This window comes from Crocuta crocuta, unplaced genomic scaffold (assembly GCF_008692635.1).
Source record: "Crocuta crocuta isolate KB4526 unplaced genomic scaffold, BGI_CrCroc_1.0 scaffold50, whole genome shotgun sequence".
In the NCBI taxonomy this organism is placed as follows: domain Eukaryota; kingdom Metazoa; phylum Chordata; class Mammalia; order Carnivora; family Hyaenidae; genus Crocuta; species Crocuta crocuta.
In genome coordinates, this window is record NW_027527428.1 from 3,610,421 (window position 1) to 3,629,520 (window position 19,100).

The following is a 19,100-nucleotide window of genomic DNA, read 5'->3' on the forward strand; positions in this document are numbered from 1 at the left end:
GACATAACAGAGGGCTGCCTTCCTGCCCCTTAGGGCCTTTCCCTTGCTCTGTGTGGAAAATCGGGGTCTCAGAGACATCATCAGAGTGTCTCTGGGCCCCGTCTCTCAGGGGGCCCACTTCTCCGTCTCCCCCAGGTGGACTCCCCTGGGCCCTGTGGTGGGAACCGGGCCATTGTCACATTGAGGGGAGGAGGGGGAGCAGAGCAGGTGCACCCCTGTGTGGGAAGCTCCCAGAGACCCTGGGCCAGGGTGGATGCTCGCTGCCACACTGTGCCAGGCTCTGCGGGTGCGTCAGAGCCATTGCAGGTGATGGTGCTGGTGATGGAGAGGGGGAGGGAGGGATGAGATGGGGGATGGGGGAAGTCTTGCCAATGGGTCAGGATATCTTTAATTTTTAATAAACTCCACTCATGACCCACAGACCAAGAGGTACATGCTCTACTGACTGAGCCAGCCGGGCGCCCCTTGGAAAATGTGTGCTTTGAGCAGTGGTGTCAGGCCCGCCTGCACAGAGGAAGCCCCTGGTGAGGGTGGGGTGGGGGTCTACGCTCCTGAGGCCCTAGCCCAGAACTTAAAATCAGAATCTCAGGATGGGCGGGTGACCCGAGGCTTGGGATTATTTAAAGCTCCCAGATGATTCCAGTGTGTGGCCAGGCATGAGAAGCCCTGGAGCAGGGGGAGTGGGATGGGCACAGTAATGACTAGTGCCGTACAACATGATGGATGTGATAGGGGTTTGGAAACCCAAAGGCTTCAACCCTGCCCGAGGCTTGGGCGCCTTCCTCCCTGTGCCCTGGTGCAGGCAGGCAATTCTTCCTGGTTCCCTCACTGCGCTTTTCCCAGTCTGTCCTGACCTCTCCCTTTCTCAGATCTCACAGATAGACTAGCCAGGAAAAAAAAAAACAAAACAAAACACAAGATGCCCAATTAAATCAGAATTAAAACAAATATATTTTTAAATCTGAATAAAGTTGACATACAATGTTGCATGACTTTCAGGTGGGGATCAGAATTTTGGATCAACACTTTTAGTGTAAGTGTGTCCCAAATATTGCAGGGGGCAGACTTCTACTTAAAGCCTGTGACTTCAGCTCAGGGCATGATCTCACGGTTCGTAGGTTCAAGCCCCGCGTTGACAGCTAGCTCAGAGCCTGGAGCCTGTTTCAGATTCTGTGTCTCCCTCTCTCTCTGACCCTCCCCTGCTCATGAGTCTCTGTCTCTCTCAGAAATTAAAAAAAAAAAAAAAATTTTAAAAAGTAAAAAAAAAAATGGAATAAAATCACCTTCTTGCACTGAAAAAAGTAAACATAAAAGTAAAATCTTAAAAAAAAAATTTGTTTACCTGAAATTTGAAACTCGCAGAGCTTCCTCCATATTTATTGGCTAAATCTGGCAACATTATTCACAAGGTACATCCCCTGAGGCTACTCTGTTGGTCAGATGAATTCGATGACAGCCCCTCGTGGGGAAGGATGCCCTGGTGTCCAGAAGTGGTTGGTGTTCTGAAATGCCTCCACGATTATCCCTCAGCGAGGCTGGGACTAGAGATAAATGCAGTCACTCTTGACCTTTCTCTTGATCTCACTACAGAGGGCGTCCCTCTCTGTCCTCATCACCCCAGGTGCCCCTCAATCATCTCTTTCCTTCTCATCATTGATGGTATATTGTCATCCCCTTCCAGTTGATGGGGATAGATCCCCCTCCCCCTCCCTCCCTTGCCCCTTTGGGGGATCGGGCCCCCCAGTAGCCGTGTTTAGTATAATGTCTTGTCTTGGTCTCTGAGGTTCCGTGTGTCTAGAGGTGTTTTCCAGAAAGAATAGGGCCATACAGTGGTCAATCAAAAGAGAGGCAGATTCAACAGCCTCCTCTTCTCTGGTGGTGATGGGGGGTAGTGATGGGCATGAGGGGGTGCAGTGGAGCCACAGGGTCTAAGAAGGACAGAGAAGGCCTTTCCTGAGACCTTGAGGTTGGGGCTAGAGGTGCCCAGCCCCAGTCCTGGACAGGTCTCCCCAACCAGGCCCTATAGCCACGCGTGAGGAGGTCTTCTAGGCAGTCCTGAGAGGTCTGTCGTGGGTCCCCAGAAGGGGAAAGACAGGGAGTGCCTGGTAGCAGTTGGGCTGGGGGGCATGTTAAGCTCTGGGGGTTCTGCTGGGCCTCACACAGCAGAGAGGCCCTGGGGGGAAGGGACCCCACAGATAGGGGTGTGCCTGTGGTGGGCATCTGGGCTGGGCTGGGGACCCCAGTGTCAGAGCCACGCAGGCAGGGCTCCGGAACCATTGCAAGAGCAGGCCTTCCTTTTGCGGCGGGTGGACAGGGCAGCAGTGCTGAAGTGCAGGCTTAGAAACCAGGCCTCGATAGGGCAGGACAGGGGTGGGTTCCAGCAAGGGAAGCGCTAAGGCTGCAGGAGGGGTGTGAGCTGGAGGGAAAGAAGGTAAGTCTGCAGGGGCGCCTGGGTGGCTCAGTCGGTTGGGCGTCCGACTTCAGCTCAGGTCATGATCTCGCGGTCCGTGGGTTCGAGCCCCACGTCAGGCTCTGTGCTGACAGCTCAGAGCCTGGAGCCTGTTTCAGATTCTGTGTCTCCCTCTCTCTCTACCCCTCCCCAGTTCGTGCTCTGTCTCTCTGTCTCAAAAAAAAAAAAACAAAAATAATTAAAAAAAAAAAGAAGAAGAAGAAGAAGAAGAAGGGAAGTCTGCATGTCTTGAGGTCCTGGAGGTGGGGAAGAAGGAGTCCCAGGAGACCATTGACTGGGGCTCAAGATTCCCAAGGGAAAACTCACAGCAGGTGCTGATGCCACCCCCGGGGGGGGGGCAGCTTTGGCCACGGGGTGCAGCCAAGGTCATTGGTATTTAAGGAATTTTGGAGCGGGCGTAACTGATGGAAGACTCTCTGGAATATTTAAGTAAACTTCAAGTAGAGTGTACGTACATACACAAAAGGGCACAAATTTCCCACAAAATGAATTTCCACCTCCCTCATTCAATTTAAGAACTGAACGTTACATTACCAGCACCCCAGAAGCCCTTCCTTGGGCAGCCGCTACTTCTACCACAAATTAGGACAGAAACAATCCACAGACTCATGGGTTCTGTTTCAAAATCCTTGTTTTGGGGCTTCTTTCATTGGGGGGAGTGTCCTCGGGGATGCCCTGTGTCGTCACGGTCGTTTGTTCTCATTGCCGAATGATCCTTCATTTTGCGTATATTCCATAGTCCCTTCTAGCATGGATGGTCCTTTGGGCTGCTTCCAGTTGGGGACCCTTCTAGCTCTTTCGGTGTTTGAGTGGGATTGTGGGTCCCAGGGCATGGGTCCAGCTTTAGCAGGAGTCTTCCAAAGTGGCGGCCGCACCACCTTGGCGTTCCTGAAGTACCTCGGGGTAATGGCCGGTGTGGGAGGCCAGGCCAAGTACCAGGGCGACGGCACGGGGCATGAGTCGCTAAGGACCTCTTGCTTCTTTAGGCTGGTTTTGGGACAGGTGGTGAGCGAGCAGTGAGCATGAAGCTTTGACTCTTACTTCTGGGCCTGGGGCTTTTCCCCAGAGCACTCTGGAAAGAGAAATGCTGGTTATACTATCCCTGGAGGAGGTAGTTTATGGGAGCAGGACACAGAAGGCTGTGATCAGTGGCTTGCCACTGTCTACACGGCAGGGTCTGAATACTGCTGCCTCCGGCCCTGCCTGCCTCTCCAGGCTCACTGAGATCTGGGCATTTCCTCCCAAGGTTGATGGGCCCCTCACTGTTCCCTTCGCTTTAGGAGACCCTGACCTGAGAACACAGTCTGATGGTCAGTAGGGCCATCAAGTCGTGTATCTGCTGTGTGGAAAAGCAACACACCCTGTAAGGGCGTGATATAGGGAGACAGACCTGGGGTTGCCTTTTCTGCCTCAGTGACTTGCCAGGGGGCTCTGAGCAGGTTATTCAACCTCTCTGAGCCTCAGTTTTTTTTCTCTATAAAATGGGGTTAGTATTGGGAAGGGCTGTCATGTGGATTAAAGGCCATTCTTCCCTGCAGAGTTAGTACTGGGTAGGGCTGTCATGTGGATTAAAGGCCATTCTTCCCTGCAGCTCAGCACACAGCAGGCACTACAAATGGCCTGCAGGAGATGGAAGGCCCCTCGGAGGTGGGCTTGCCCAAGCCTCCGGAGCACAAAGGGTGAATGCCTGTCCCAGCCGGGCAGAGCCAGGGCAGGGGTTAGACCGGACCCCTGAGGCTTTAGCCCTGTGCTCCTCCATCCCACATTCTGGGGCCTTAATCAATCACAGTAATCCTTTGTGTACCCAGTGTGTTGTGCTGATGTCTGACCCTCAGCAGGCAGGGACAGGGCACTGTGCCCAGCACCCTGCTGGCTTTGTCCTGCGGGTATGACGCGGAGGCGGGACAGGGATTATAAATCAGTGAGAACATCACATGTTCCCCGTAGACACCTGCTGCGGAAGGCAAGCCGCACGCCGAGGGGGAGGCTCCTGTGCTTGCAGGCCACCTCCAGGGGGATCGGCTCTGCGGTGGGAACACTGGGCCCCTGTTCAGGGAGCTGGTAAGTGGGACCCCTGCCCCTGGCTCCCAGCCTTCAGGAATAGGAGATGCCCGGCCTGGGGCTCCTGGATGTAGGGAGGAAGAGACGAGGAGGAGGGTCAAGGCACATAGGGAAGCCAGGGGCTTTGTAAGGGAAGGACAGCCTCCTCTAAGAATCCTCAGGGCATCCTGGGAGAGACAAAGCACCACAGGGGGCGGGTGAGCCAGGGGCAGGGCAGGGGGGTCTCCCATGCTCCCCAGGCCCACTCCCTGCTCCCTTAGGCTACTGCTGCTCGCCTGATGCCTTCCCCGGGTGTGCACCGTCCAGTCTGAGGCCGTCTGAGTAGATGTGAAGGTTCCCTGAGAACCCACTTTGATGAAAGGTCTTTTGCTCCAGTGTCAAGGGCTGAAGCCACCTGAAGAGCTGGAGCCGTGGAATCTTTCACCCGAAGGTCCAGAAAGTCTCCTTCTGGGCGGACAGGACAAATGTGTTAGAAGTAGTCAGCGGCCCCCCCCCCCCACCTTGGGCGGCAGTGTCGGGTGCCCGAGGCTCTGCGGAGCCCTGCCCACCCTGCCCACGGCCTCCTGAGGCTTAGATGTCCCTGGAGGGAAGGGAGGCCGGAACTGGGGGTTTGGAAGGGCTGTTCTGCGGGTACCTCTGACTGAGAAGGGACAGGAGGGGAGAGGGCACCGATGTTTACAGTCCCCAGAATCTGCTTTGGGACTCACCTGACCCCAGGTCCGGCTACAAGAGGCAAGAGACGTCCTCCCTCTGGCCGGCCCCTACCGGAGATGCGGACCATGCCCCTGACTCTCGCTCCCCTCTGACAGGTGCTGGAGGGCCCTTTCTGGCCACCTCTGAAGCTGGGGCACCCCGAGGAGGCACCAGCATCCAGGATGTCCACACAGAGCACGAGCCCCCTGGAGCCCGAGGCCTCACCCCCGCAGCCTGGGATCCCAAAGGCCCCAGGCCGCCAGCGGAGTCATACGCTTCCCGCCAGCGAGTTTCGCTGCCTCACCCCAGAGGACGCTACCAGCGTGTTTGAGATTGAGCGTGAAGGTGAGTGGGCCCCGCACAGGGTCTGCCCATGGGGAGGAGCCGCTGTCCTTGGTGGCTGGAGCCCGGGAGTATCAGGATGAGTGTGTGTGTGTGCGCCAGCGCGTGCACACACGCACACAAAGCAGGGATGGGAAGGACCCTGAATCCCCTGGTTTCCCATGGGGGAGGGGAGTGGGAAACCACACCTGGGCTTCTGAGCAGACCCTTGGTGTGCAGCGGCCAGAGGCATGGGGACCACTGAGTCACCTGCCGTACCTCCTCTTCCAGCCTTCATCTCTGTCCTGGGCATCTGCCCCTTGTACCTGGATGAGATCAAGCACTTCCTGACCCTGTGTCCTGAGCTATCCATGGGCTGGTTCCAGGAGGGTCGCCTTGTGGCTTTCATCATGGCCTCACTTTGGGACCAGGAGAGACTCACTCAGGTGAGGGCAGGACGGGGCTGGGGGACTCGGCCTCCGGGAGGGAGGCTGCCACCGCCAGGCCCCGGCTTCTCTAGCTTAGAGGGAGGCAGAGGAGCCCCTGGGCTGGGATTTCTTCCTCTGGTCCTTTCCTGGGTCAAAAGGACCCACCTCTTGGGGGTTCAACGGCCTTCCAGAAGGGTCCTTCATGGGGCTGACAGTTCTCAATTTGGGGCCCTCCGTGGGTAGGAACGGAGCCCCGACTGGAGGCACCCGAGAGGGGCTTGCTCTTGGCTGGCTGGGGCTGGTTTGGGAGGCAGGTGTTGACAGAGATGCGCTGGCCTCACTTCCCCTGCCCGTCCCCAGGAGTCGATGAAGCTGCACCGGCCTGGGGGCCGCACTGCCCACCTCCGCGCCCTGGCCGTGCACCACACTTTCCGGGGGCAAGGCAAGGGCTTCATCCTGATGTGGCGATTCCTGCGCTACCTGGGCGGCCAGCCAACAGTGCGCCGGGCCGTGCTCATGTGTGAAGACAGGCTGGTGCCCTTCTACCAGAAATTCGGCTTCAGCCTTGTGGGCCGGTGCGCCATCAAGCTGGGCTCCTACACTTTCAGTGAGCTCCAGCGCTCCATGCGGGACCATGCCTCCCGGAGGAGGAACAGCGGCTGCTGAAGTCTGCGTTCCCCGCCCTCACCCCCTCACCCCCCTCCAACCTGGCTGTGATCCCCAGAGGGCCCACAGCCAGGTGCTGGAGCTCTGGGGAGGCAGGCTGGGGGCTCCCACCCAGCCCCGATGTCCCCTTCTGTCCCCAGCCCAGCTGCCTGGCAACCGCGGAGGTGGTACACCTCCCTCCCAGCCTGTCCTTGTGCGGCTCTCTGGACCCCCTGCATTCCAAATCGCCAGAGGTGGGGAGGGGTTGGTAATGGGGGACAGCAGGCAGTGGCCTTGCGCCCACCCCAGCGACTCCTTCGTTCTCAGGAACCAACCGTGGACCCTCCCGGCAGGCCACACCCTCACCCTCACGGGACGGGCCTGGTGTTCAGAAGGCCCTTCCTCTCCCCAGCCTCACGATTCCCTTTCTCATCCTCAGCCCCAGAATGAGGTGTAGCTGGGCTCAGGAAAGAGCAGGGGCCACCCCCCAGCTCACCCTGTGTACCCCCACCCCTGGTCTCACACACCCCGAGTCTCTCCCCTCTAATAAAGTGGTTGTGTGGCATAACCTTCCACGTGGCTTCTTGATGTGGGGTGAGGGCTGTGCGTGGGGCACGGTGAACGCACCGGGGGCTGCCTTCCCCCACCATCTCTGCTGGGGGCAGCCAGACCCTCACGCCCCCCTGGGGCCCAGGCATTTAATCCCGCCCTCTCAAGGGACCCCCCTGGGGCCCCAAACCTGGTTTCTGGTCCAACCAAATCCCCCGCAAGTTTTCCACCATCGCCTTGGGCTCACCCCGCACCCCAAAAAAAGTTCCAGCTTTCATTCTGCTAGAGCCCCTCGGGTCCAAAGATGAAATTTCTAAAGAATATCATTTAATACATCTGAGACATCATCCATATATAAAGTTAGCGTTACTTTTAAAAATTAGAACCTTAATATAAACCAGTAAAAAACGGGTCTGACCGAGCCTTGGGCAACCCCTGGGAACCCACCCCAGCTTGGGCAGGAGTGAGTAGCCCAGCCCCCACCCCAACCTGGGCAGGAGTGAGGCAGAGTGGGGCAGGGCCAGCCTTCTCAGAGCCAGCCCCGTGAGGCAGAACACTGACTTGAAGGGAGGGCCAGGAGGGACAGAGGGGACAGCCTCTGTGTGCTCAGAACAAGCAGAGGCTCCCAGCTTCCCCGCCTAACCGGGTCTCGGTGCTCTCTCTCTGCCCCAGACCACGGCAAAGCCTTTCCCACCAGTCTGCTCCAGGAGCATTAAGGGCAGGCTCACCAGGCCACCGATGAACGAGGGACATGGGCTCTTAGGGCAGAGACGGGAGGAGAAACAGGCAGGAAGGCTGGCATGGTGAGGCAGGGGCGGGCACCCTGCCCACGTCCGAGTAAGGGCACGCTCACAGTGATGGTGTCTGTGTCTGTGTGCGTGTGTGTGGCCAGGAGACACCAACAGAGGCTGAGTGGGGGGACGGACAAAGCCTGAGGACCTTGGGAAAGAAATCCCTGCCCCGGGGGACCCCGCCCTTGTGACTGTCTGGCCTGGCGGAGGGAGAGCCCGGGCCCCCTGGCAGCGGGTCTCAGGGGTGCGGCCTGGGGCCCCAGGGCCCCCAGCGCCCTGTGGGCAGCAGCGATGCCCCGCCCGGGGGGCCGGCGGTCAGTGCAGCACCTGGTCCAGCTCGTACTTCTCGCAGAAGCGGCTGGTGAAGGGGAAGCAGGTGAGGTACTCGATCCAGGGCCAGTGCACGGGGTAGACGTAGAGCCAGATGACCAGCGAGGTGAAGAGGCCGGCGAAGACCAGCAGCGAGACCAGGATGAGGGCCCTCTTGCGGTACTTGTCGCTGGTGCCAAAGGTGATGTAGGGCAGGAAGGCGAAGGCCAGCAGCAGGCCGCTGAGGAAGCCGAAGATGTGGGCGATGTTGTCGATCCAGGGCAGGAGGCCGCAGATGAACAGGAAGAGGACAAGGGCCGACAGGTTGAAGAAGGCCTTCCAGGGCCGCTCGAGCAGCTGCCAGCTCTGGAAGAGCTCCACGAAGAGGCAGGCGAGGAGGCCGAACTGCGACCCGGCCGGGCCCACCTGGCGGGGGAGGGGAGAAGGGTCATTTCGAGGTGCCCCATGGGAAGCCCGGGCTGGGCCGGCTGGAGCCCCGGGATCTGGGTTAGCCTATGGGTGGGCTCCTCCCAGGCACGGGGACCCCCAACCTGGGGGGAAGGGGGCACGTCAAGGAGCAGCTGCAGCTGCTGGGCCAAAGCTGGGCTTGCGGCACCCACACTTTCTACAAACTCTGAGGACCTGCTGTGTGCCCGGTGGGTGGTCAGTGCAATCAGCGCAACCGACAAGCCCGCTCCAGGCAGCGTACGGTGGGACAGACAGACCCTGAGCAAGCCAACGGCGTTAGGTTGAGCTGATCAGAAACTGTTGCGGTTTCTGTGGGTCGAGAGCGGTCTCATGTTGGCGATTTTGTGCAGCTCAGCCCACAGATATGTGACAGGAAGGCAGGGGTCATGGTCACGCAGAGGAATGAAGCAGAGGTGAACAAAGGGAGGGACAGGATCTGGGAAGGTCTGGAGGGGATGCCTGAGCAAGACTCAGGGGCATTGCTGCTCCTTGCACCCGGGGATTAGGGATCAGCCAATAAGCCCACAGCTTAGCTGTCCATCTGCTGTTGAGCCTGGCACAGGACGGCCGTGTGTCCCCTGGCAGAAAGTGGGCGGAAGGGTGGGAAGCAGCAGAGCTGGCCCTCCCTGCCCTGCCCCCTCTGAGTCCCTACCTCCGCCCGGTACGGGAGGAAGAGGGCGCTGGCGAGGTTGCCGGTGATGCCGCTGAGGATGAAGATGATGGCGATGCGGTGCCAGCCGGCCAGCTTCTCCAGATCCCGCAGGATGGTCATTTGGAAGACCACAGACACGAAGCAGTGGACCACACTGGCAAGGGGGGCGCACCAGGCATCAGCCATCGGGCATCTGCCTGCGGCCGCCAGCCAGACACTGCAGGGCCTGGGGGGTCTGGGGGTTTGTGCCGGCCTGCCCTGGCCTAGGAGCCCCCCTTCGGGGATTGGGGGAGGGTGGGGCAGGCAGACATCACAGGGACCTNATGGAGGAACAGAGACAGCCAGAGCCTGTAGAACTGATCTGGGACCTCGGGGTTGAGGAACGGCAGCAGCCCACACACCTTGTCCAAGCAGTGCACCTGAGGCCAAGCACGTGGAGGTCAGTGCCCTCCACCCAGCGAGCCCTGACATTGTAGGGGGGCAGAGCCGGGCCCCCGCTGCAGGAGGGGACGCATGAGGCCAGCAGGCTGCCGCGCTCGCCTCCTCCCGCTCAGGGCCCCGCCAGGCCCTGCCTCACCTGGGAGCAGAGTGTTGCCTCCTCATGGAAATAGCCGTGCATGAATTCACAGTATTCCCGGGTGGTGATCTCACAGCTGGGGGGCCAAGGAGGCAAGGGCATGCGTCAGGGCCCTGAGGACTCTTGCCCATTCACCTTGTGCCCACGGCCTGGCCACAGCAGGCATCCCTGGCAGAACGGGGGGGAGGGGGGCCCTCAGCAGGGACCCTAGCTCTGGGACAAGCTCCCTTCATCCTGACACTATGGGTGACCCCAGTGTCCCACCAGGGAGGGAGGACACTGGCCCAGGGTGGTGGGTGGTGACAGAGGATAAGAGGAAGCCCTGGGCGGGGTGCCAGGTGCAGGGGGGTGCCGGGGTGCCTGGGGCCTGGGTGCCGCGGGGTGCCGGGCGCTGGGGTTCCCGGGGTGAGGTGCCAGGCTGGCTCACCTGCCCTTGGTGCCGATGCAGCACGGGCGGCCCTTGATGTGGCAGTCCATGTGCAGGAAGCCGGTGCGGTTGCTCTTGGCCTGCTCCGTGCAGATCTGCCGGCGTGGACACTGGGTTGGGCCTGGGCAGCGCCAGGCACCCCCTCCCTGCCCTTCCCTGACCGAGCTCCACCCCAGACACTCACTGGCCACTTGGTGATGTCGTCGGGCCAGATGTGGGCGCCGCTAGAGGCTGGCTCCTCACAGGTTCTGGAGGGAGGGGTGGGGGGGCAAAATGAGGAGCTGTGCCCACCCCCCCCAAGCCTTACACTCCCTGCAGGAGGCACAGGGCAGGATACGCAAACCCATCTTCTCAGGGCCCTGGTGTGGGCCACCCTGGGGCCGTACCTGGGGTCTTGATGGCACACTGCCCCTGACGTTCGCCGCTGGCCCAGATCAGACTTGTCCATGGGGGGGCCCGTGTCATCCTGCCACTTGACAAAAGTGGCCAAAGTCTCCTGGAGGACGGAGGAGGGCTGGTTATGACTAAGCCAACGTCGCCCCCGTTGGAGTGGCCGAGGGACCCTCCAGGACGGGGCCTCTTCCGCTCGTCCTCAGGGCTCAGACCCATCTCCCAGACCTCTCTCCACCCCCGGCTGACCTTCCCGAGACCCGGCTCCCACTCGTCCAGGGCTGGGGAAGTCGGCACCCTCCCTGTGCCAGCCTGCGTGCAGGGGTGTGTGGGGCGAGGAAGGAGGGAGGGGATGATGAGGCCACTGTCCTCCAGGGACCCTCCCGAAGGTATGGCAAGCGGAGGGCTGGTCCCACCGAGCAGTCTTTCCGCTGGGTCTGGATGCAGCCCGAGTGGTCGTTCTGGACACAGCAGCCCGAGTGCCGCTCAAGGTCTCGCTCCCGAAGCACCAGCTGGTCGATCTGCCGGTCCTTCCGGATGCAGGGTGAGAACTTGGCTCCCAGGTGGATCAAATCGATCTGGGGGTGGGCAAAGAGTAAGTGTGGGCCCTGAGCTGGCCACTCTGTTGAGGTTCCCCTGAGGGGACCCCCTGGGCAAGCCGACACCCTGCCTGGACAGGGGCTGTCCCACCCGCTGGGCCCCTCACCGAGCTGGGGCCGATCCAGAAGTTCTCCTGCTGGATGTACTTCACGCTCTCATACACACCTTTGTTCCTGAGCACCTGGGGCAGAGGCAGAAGGAGGGGGGTCAGGGGGCTCCCCGTCCCAGGGTAGGGCTCAAGGGGTGGAGCCTAGGGGTAGAGCTATATAGTGAAGGGAGGCCACTGATGGAGGGATTCAGTGGCAGATGACCCTGATGCCTCTCAGGCAGGTGGGACCCCCCCTCCCACCAGTGGAGCACCCCTCCCTCAGCCTGACCCACCAGCTGGGTGGTGATGTGCTGGGCGAAGCCCACGGGCGCGATGCCATAGGTACAGATCACCAGCAGTGTGATGATGATGTGGACGAAGGTCAGCCAGTAGGTGAAGTAGGGCCTGGGGAACAGGCCTTGGGTCAGCAGAGCTGAACCCACATCCCAGCCCTCAGCCTGTCGAGCTCATCCCCCCTCCAACTCGTCCTCCACCACAGGGACTTTTAAAATACATCCCTACAAGGGCACCTGAGTGGCTTAGTCGGTTAAGCGTCCGACTTTCGCTTAGGTCATGATCTCGCGGTTCGTGGGTTCGAGCCCCACGTCGGGCTCTGTGCTGACTGCCAGCTCAGAGCCTGGAGCCTGTTTCAGAGTCTGTCACTCCCTCTCTCTCTCTGACCCTCCTCTGCTCACGCTGTCTGTCTGTCTGTCTCTCTCTCTCTCTCTCTCCTAGAAATAAATAAAAATATTTAAAAAAAAATGCATCCCTAGAGGGGCGCCTGGGTGGCTCAGTCTGTGAAGCGTCCAACTTCAGCTCGGGTCGTGATCTTGAAGTTCGTGAAAGCCCTGCTGATGCTCTCTCCTCTCTCTGCCATCAGCGCGGATCCTGTCTCCCTCTGCCCCTCCCCAGCTTGCGCCCTCTCTCTCAAAAATAAATAAGCGTTAAAAAAAAATGCACCCCGACGTGTCTCTCTCCCAGCTTCCTGCCACCTTGGAATTAAGTCTAACACCACTGCCTCCTGCTGGCTGCAAGGCCTTATTACTGTGCCCACCCACGAATTTCTCTCACAGTTCCTGGAACAAACCATGATCCTTGCAACCCCAGGGCCTTATACATGGTGCTTCTTTTGTCAGCAATGCTCTTCACATCGCTCTTTCCTGGGCTAACTCCTGCTCATGCTGGCTGCGCCCCTCCTCACCAGTTCACTCTCACTCTCTGTCCTCCTTGGGACATTTGCTGCACTTTTTTTGTTTGTTTCGTTTTTAATGTTTTATTTATTTCTGAGAGAGACAGTGTGAGCAGGGGAGGGTCAGAGAGAGAGGGAGACATAGAATCTGAAACAGGCTCCAGGCTCTGAGCTGTCAGCACAGAGCCCGACGCGGGGCTCGAACCCACCAACTGTGAGTCATGACCTGAGCCGAAGTCAGACGCTTAACCGACTGAGCCACCCAGGCGCCCCGCTACACTTATTACTTAATTTTTTTTTTTACCGTTTGGGGCTTAACAGCTATCGGGTCACTGCCCATCGCACACTGTGAGGCCCTTTCCAATCCTCTAATTTCCTCCAAGGTCTCTGCGCATCCTGCCTCACGCCCCCCTCACTCATAGTCCACGGTTCTATCTGTCCCTCTGGCCCACCGTGCCCTCCCTGTGCCTGTCGGAGCTGCTCCGGGGCCCGTGTGACGGCGCTCGAATGCTTGTCGACTGACTGCTTTCAGGAGCCAGGCTGAGGATACAGGCCAAGGAAGCAGGGAGGGTGAAGAGGCAGCAGGCACCCTAGGACCCCTCGCAGGTGACACGCTTGCCTGTAGGGCAAAACCCTGAGGCCTGGTCCCCGCCGTCCTCACGCACAGGAGGTGCTCGCCAAGTGCCCGGACGCGGGGGAGCTGCAGGAGAGGGTCCTGGGGAGGCCGGAAGCTCCCAGACCTCCGCGGGTGGCTCTCGGCCCTCCTCCCCTCTGCCGGCAGGCGCCTGAGAGCCGGGCGCACAGCCCGTCTCCCGGAGCCGGCCAGCGCGCTGCTCACCGGTGGCTGTCGAAGCTCTCCAGCTGGCGCTGCACGGTGCTGCTGATGCTGCGGCGGTAGCTGCGGTTCAGCCAGCTGCCCACCACGCCCAGGCCGTAGTGCCGCTTCTTGCGGTCAAAGGCAAAGTGCTTCACCTTGGAGGCGATGCGCTTGCTGCGCCTGGCCCCGGGCCCTGGGGCTCGGCCATAGTCCTTCCTGGCGGGGGAGGGCTGTCAGCCTGCTGCCCCTTCCCCCCCACCCCCACCCCCCACCTCCCAGAAGGGGGCTTGGGAGGGACCTGCGGTCTGGGGGAGCCACAGCCCGCTGCACCGCCTCCCTCCACTGGGAGGAAGGATGCCCGGAACTCACAGAGGGACCTGTATCCCATCGGGGGAGACGGGGGAGGCCGAGCGTGGGATCCCCCGGAAGTAGCTGGCCGAGAGTGGGGGAGACTCAAACACATCATCGGGCATGGAGCTCATTTCTTCCTGGGGTGGGGTGGAGCGGGGGACACACACAAAGACAGTGTGAGGAGTCACTGTCCCCAAAGCTGCTCCCCACAGCTCAGTCCAAGGACAGAACAAAGCCTGGACAGGCTCTTTGGGAAGGAAGTGGCGGACACGTGCCTGGCAGCCCTGACGGTGACTTTCCCGGCTGGCACTCTGCCCCGCCAGGTCCCCGACGGTAGGACCGGGGCCCAGGAGCTCCGTGGGGCGGCACATCCCATCTCACCAGTGGGCCTTTGGACTGTCAGGGGCTCCTGGCACAGCATGATCAAGGCCAGGTCCCCTCTTCCTGACTCCCAGGCCACCCCATACCCTGTCCCCAAGGCCCTCACCCCATGCTTGCCTTACTAAAAAATGAGGAGTCAAATGTGTCTGCCCCATCGACCACGTCCTCCTCCATGAAGCTGGGGTAGGCAAAGCTGCGTTTGACCACCCGGCACCGCTGTCCCGTGGCATCCAGCACCGAGCGCCCCTGTGATGGCAGAGGCATGGGCATCAGTCCCCCCCGCCCCCCAAGGAACCGTCAAGCCCATCCTCCCTGGGCAGAGCACCTCCGTCTGTAGCCCTGAACGGGGCGCTCTCCCGCCAGTTGGCCATGCTCCTCTCCCTGCTGACTTCCTGCCCTCTGGCTTGGGCAGCGAACTCCCTACCACTCGTTCTGTACCCCTAGTCCCCAAATCCGGGCCATCTCCCCCAGCCCCAGCTTCGGGCCACACACACTGTGCCCCTGCCCACCTCTCTGGCCCCGACGCGCCACACCCACTCCTACCTCCCGGGCTCTGCACGGGCCCTTCCCTGACACGAGCCCGTCTCCTGCACAGACCCCGGCACTCATCACGCGGACTGGGGACACGTGTCCCCTCGGGACTGCGGGCTCTTCCAGGGCAGGGACACTGGCTCGTTTCACTCTGCAGCCCCTGTGCCCAGCACATCACAGGGGCCAAGTACACTCCGGTGAGCGGGCGGTGCGTGTACCTTTCCCTTCTGACTTTCCCAGCCCAGGGGGTGCAGAACCCCGCTTCCCAAACCCTAGAGCGCTGGGGCTGGAAGGCCATGGGCCGGGCCCCGGGCGGCAGGGCCCCTCCCTCTGCCAGGTAATCCCGTGCATCCACTGCCCTTGGCACAGAGGGACGCGCCCGGGTGAGTTCCGGGGGATGCTCTGGGGAGAGAGACGGAGGGGCCGTGGGGGGCCGGGCAGGGACATCTTCACCTTGAGGAGGGCGGCGGCCGCCTGAAAGCTCATGTGGGCCACAGACATCCTCTTGCGGCGGGGCAGGTGGGAGTAGCCAGAGCGGACGCTGGTGAAGGACGTGAGGGACAGGACCCCGGGGGTCAGTGGCGGGTGTGGGGCGTGGGGCCTGTCCACCTCATCTGGGTGGCGGAACGCCCGTCCTCNACCCACCTTGGGCATCTTGCAGGGTTTTGGGGACTCGGTGCCCTGGAAAGACGGCGCCTCCTGGCTGGGGAGCTCCAGGTCCCGCGGGCACGAGGCCTTGAGGCGGCCGTAGCGCACGCTGCAGTGGTGCAGGCTTCTCCGCTGCCAGTGCTGCCGCTTCACCTCCCAGTCGCCGCTGACCCCGAACCACTGGGCTGTGCCCCTGCGGGAGGCGCGGGTGTGGGCGCACCGTGGGGACGAAGCCCCGAAGCGGGACAGGGCACGTGTGGGGGGGACGTGAGGTGGAAGGGCGCGGTGCACTTGTGTGTAGGGGAGGGGATGTGGGAGGCGATGCCATGCACGTGCGGTGGGTGGGGGGATAGGTGCCGAGGCACACGCCGCCCTGGGGCCTCAGTTTCCCCCCACAACACGGTGTTAACGGACCCTCACGTTCTAGCCCCGCAGGGAGGGCTGCTCATTAAGGCCTGCCTGCTCCTTCTAGGAAGGGGACCCAGGAAAGGTCCAGAGAAGGTCCGCAGGGCTGCCGGGGATGGGGGCGCCGGGAAGGGTGCTCACTTTCGAATGCTCTGGGACAGGGAGGCCTGGCGGCGGAAGTCAGGGCGCTTCTCCGAGCTGCCCTCCTGGCGTCCTCCCCGTGGCTCCTGGAGGCTGACGCTCTTCACGTAGGCTGGGTTCCTGGGCCTCTGTGGGGGGACAGGCTGGGACTTGGTGGCGCCCGCGCCTTGCTCTTTGGCTCCCTATGTGAGAGCACGGAGAACAAGCTTCACCCCCTGATTTACGAGCCCTGGGCTGCTTTCCTTCCACCTGTCAAGTCACCATTTTCTAACGCTCTTCAGTGAACCCGAGCGTGATTTCCTAGCTCCCTCCCAGCACTCCCTCCTGGTTCCCTGTACATGAAGGAGCCCCCCAGGGTGAGTGGGTGGCACCAACACAGCACCCCTTTATGCCCCAGGACACTGCCTCAAGCCCGCTCTCAATGAGCCCTTTATGGAGCGCTGGTCCAGCCTGTCGGTGACATTGCTCATTTCCATTCTCCACAGGAGCCAGGCGCTGCAGGGTCAGGCCGCTGATGCCCAGCGCACGGGGCCCCTTCCCCCAAGTCTGACAGTCCTCGCCCCTGGTGGGGGGGGTGGTGATGTGGAGGGGCTCGCACAGAAAGGGAAATAGCGCGTCCTGGGTGGAACCAGGAGGCTTTCTTGAGGACCGCACATCCCTGGCTACTGGCCACCAGGAGACCCAGCTCCTGAGCACAGGGCCCACTCACTGTGATGTCTGGGGAGGGAGGAGGGCGCACAGGCCTAAGTCAGGGGCTACCCAGGCAGCTGGGGCTCAGCCAGGAGGGGCCTCCTCTGCCCGAGCGGTGCTGCATGGGCTCAGCTGTTACGTGTCGCAGGGCGGCGGGCGTCCAGCTGCCCCCTTACCTGGGGCAGCATGCTAGCCTGCTCGCCAGGGGCCAGCGCCTCGGGTGGTGGGATGGTGATGGACAGGTTGGGCGGCTTCCGGCTCTGCAGGCGGCTGCTGGACACGGAGGAAACGCTCTCGCCGTTCTTGTCGGCCGAGGCCATGGCGGGCGGGGGAGGGGGGGCAGGGCAGCTGGAATGGAAACAGGGAGAGGGGCACAAGTGTGTCGAGAGGTGGCAAGACAGGCGGGGACCTGGGGACCCTGCTGCCAGGGCAGGTGGCTCAGGCTAAGAACAACCTGCGGAAAGTCGGTCACACTTAACTCCGGGGTCTGAACCTCGCAGCAGAGACTGAATCTGAACTTGGGGGGTTGTGGGGGGGGCATTGCAAGGTCTATTTCAGTCCATCATTTGCATTCCAGGCCAGTAGGGGGCCTGGGAAATCCCCACCTTTCCACCTCCCTCCGTTGCTGGTCTCTCTGCTTCAGGCAAGGACCACACCCAGAAAGGAGCCTGAGGGCAAAGGACAGAGCTGCAGTGGTGACCTTGGCCGTCTTGTCAGCCCGGTCAAAGTAGGCCAGGAGCCCGAGGGCTGCTTTTGATCTGGGGGCAGGGCCTGGGCGAGGACAAAGAGGCTCCAGGGCCACCTGGCGGTGGCGCCACCGACGAGAGGTCCACAGCTGTGTGGGCAGGGAAGTAGCGGCTCAGCCTGCCTGCAGATGGAGGAGAAAGCCACCACGCTGGTTCCCATCCCCTGGGCTGCCTGGTTCCTTTTTCAAAGGTAACTGAAACTGCCACCTGTCTGGTCCTTCTTTTTTTTCAGGGAGGAAAAATGCTATATCCCAACCATAAAAGTGATGCATGCTTCACTGCAGAAACAAAGCAGCAGAGACGCAGAAGACAATAAAGCAGAAAGTGAGCCCGTGGCCTGCCTGTCACCCATCTCCCAGTAAGGAGCCTCTGTGCAGCTGGAAAAGGACACACGCACTTGGGTTTTACACACACTCCTACCAAACCTTTCCTTCCGGGGCATGTGCGTCTTGTCCCATCAATGCACACAGAGCTGCCTTATCCTTCTTTTTAAAAAAAAAAAGTTTGTCTATTTGAAAGAGAGTGGGGGAGGGGCAGAGCGAGAGGGAGAGAGACAGACAGAAAGATTCCCCAAGCAGGCTCTGCGCTCAGTGCAGAGCCGGACACAGGGCTTGAACCCATGAACTGTGAGATCACGACCTGCACTGAAATCAAGAGTTGGTGCCACTTAACCCACTGAGCCACCCGGGCGCCCCCACCTTACCTTTCTCGATGACTACAAAGGTTTTATCGAGTAGAACGTACCAAGACTAAGTCAATTCCAGACTGATGGCCGTGGAGGGTGTTTCCGGCATTTTGGACTTGGGTCTGTCTGTTCACCGACACCCCCGCCTAGACCTAGACTGTGTGCTTGCCCCAGCACTACCCCAAGACAAAGCTTCTAGAAGCGGAGTTGCTGGGCTGAAGGATAAGTGCGTCTTGAATTTCCAGGGATCTTGGGGAATGGCCCTGCCAGTAGGTGGTGACAATTTACTGACGCTGCCCCAATCTGGGGCTTTTCCACTCCTACTGCTGCCACCAGCCCCCACTTCCCCTTTGACTCCAGCAGAGTCAAGGCCCTCTGCCTGTTTTCTCTTCCTTTTGTCACTCACTCTGCCCTCTTTCTGGCTAAAATCTGCGGCTATTTCCTCTCCCGGCTTCCCGAAGCTGCTGGAGCAGGGTTGGTCTCTCCTTCCCTCGATCAAGGCCAGGGGCTCCACACCACCTGCCGACACAGTGCTGACCCCGGGTGTGCACAGACTCAGGGAGTCACACGGGAGCCCTCCAGGTGACAGAGGGTGACACAGCAGCCACGCTCGTTCCGAATCTGTCTGTCCCCACCATCTCTACCCGGCCTCACCAAAGCCACCATCTTCTCTCACCCGAAGGACCACAGGCACCCTCCTAACCACTCCACCTGCTGCCCCTCCCCCCACAACCTTCCTCTACACAGCGACAAAAGCCACCTTTTAAAAGCACCAATCAGGGGTGCCTGGGTGGCTCAGTCGGTTGAGCATCCGACTTCGGCTCAGGTCATGATCTCACGGTTCGTGGATTCGGGCCCCGCGTCGGGCTCTGTGCGGACAGTTCAGAGCCTGGAGCCTGTTTCAGATTCTGTATCTCCCTCTCTCTCTGANCTCAACACTGCCCCACGATGGCCTGTTCTCCCTTAAAACTAAGTCCAAGCTTCTCACCCGGGCTTTGAGCCCTGCCTCGCTTAGTTTCCTCCTTGCCCCTGGCTGACCTGACCTCT

At 60.7% G+C, this 19,100-nt stretch overlaps 3 protein-coding genes across 4 annotated transcripts in view; 1 reads left to right on the forward strand and 2 right to left on the reverse strand.

The window, feature by feature from the left end:
- The window catches only part of UBE2O (ubiquitin conjugating enzyme E2 O), a 67,412-nt gene extending 63,985 nt beyond the window's left edge, over window positions 1–3,427 (reverse strand). The window contains exon 1 of the mRNA XM_077756236.1: window positions 3,346–3,427. Within this exon, the coding sequence (XP_077612362.1) occupies window positions 3,346–3,427 (82 nt within the window). The remainder of the gene's footprint in view (window positions 1–3,345) is intronic.
- Window positions 3,428–4,438: 1,011 nt separating this feature from the next.
- AANAT (aralkylamine N-acetyltransferase) lies at window positions 4,439–6,660 on the forward strand. Its single transcript, XM_077756861.1, has 4 exons — window positions 4,439–4,531; window positions 5,341–5,569; window positions 5,837–5,991; window positions 6,334–6,660. The coding sequence occupies exons 2-4, from the start codon at window positions 5,407–5,409 to the stop codon at window positions 6,637–6,639; spliced, it is 624 nt and encodes a 207-aa protein (XP_077612987.1). The 5' UTR covers window positions 4,439–4,531; window positions 5,341–5,406; the 3' UTR covers window positions 6,640–6,660.
- Window positions 6,661–7,472: 812 nt separating this feature from the next.
- RHBDF2 (rhomboid 5 homolog 2) lies at window positions 7,473–16,991 on the reverse strand. Of its 2 annotated transcripts, none has more exons than XM_077754859.1 (16): window positions 16,799–16,991; window positions 15,933–16,060; window positions 15,192–15,579; window positions 14,325–14,453; window positions 13,845–13,963; window positions 13,497–13,691; window positions 11,763–11,874; window positions 11,488–11,562; window positions 11,198–11,359; window positions 10,778–10,887; window positions 10,576–10,639; window positions 10,392–10,486; window positions 9,965–10,040; window positions 9,707–9,806; window positions 9,388–9,542; window positions 7,473–8,693 (listed from the first exon to the last, which is right to left on the reverse strand). In XM_077754859.1, exons 1-16 carry the CDS (start codon window positions 16,940–16,942, stop codon window positions 8,274–8,276), a joined length of 2,472 nt encoding a protein of 823 aa, XP_077610985.1. In that variant the 5' UTR covers window positions 16,943–16,991; the 3' UTR covers window positions 7,473–8,273. The 2 variants fall into 2 exon arrangements, with proteins under 2 accessions (XP_077610985.1, XP_077610976.1); XM_077754850.1 differs by having other exon boundaries at window positions 15,933–16,114.
- Window positions 16,992–19,100: the final 2,109 nt, after the last annotated feature.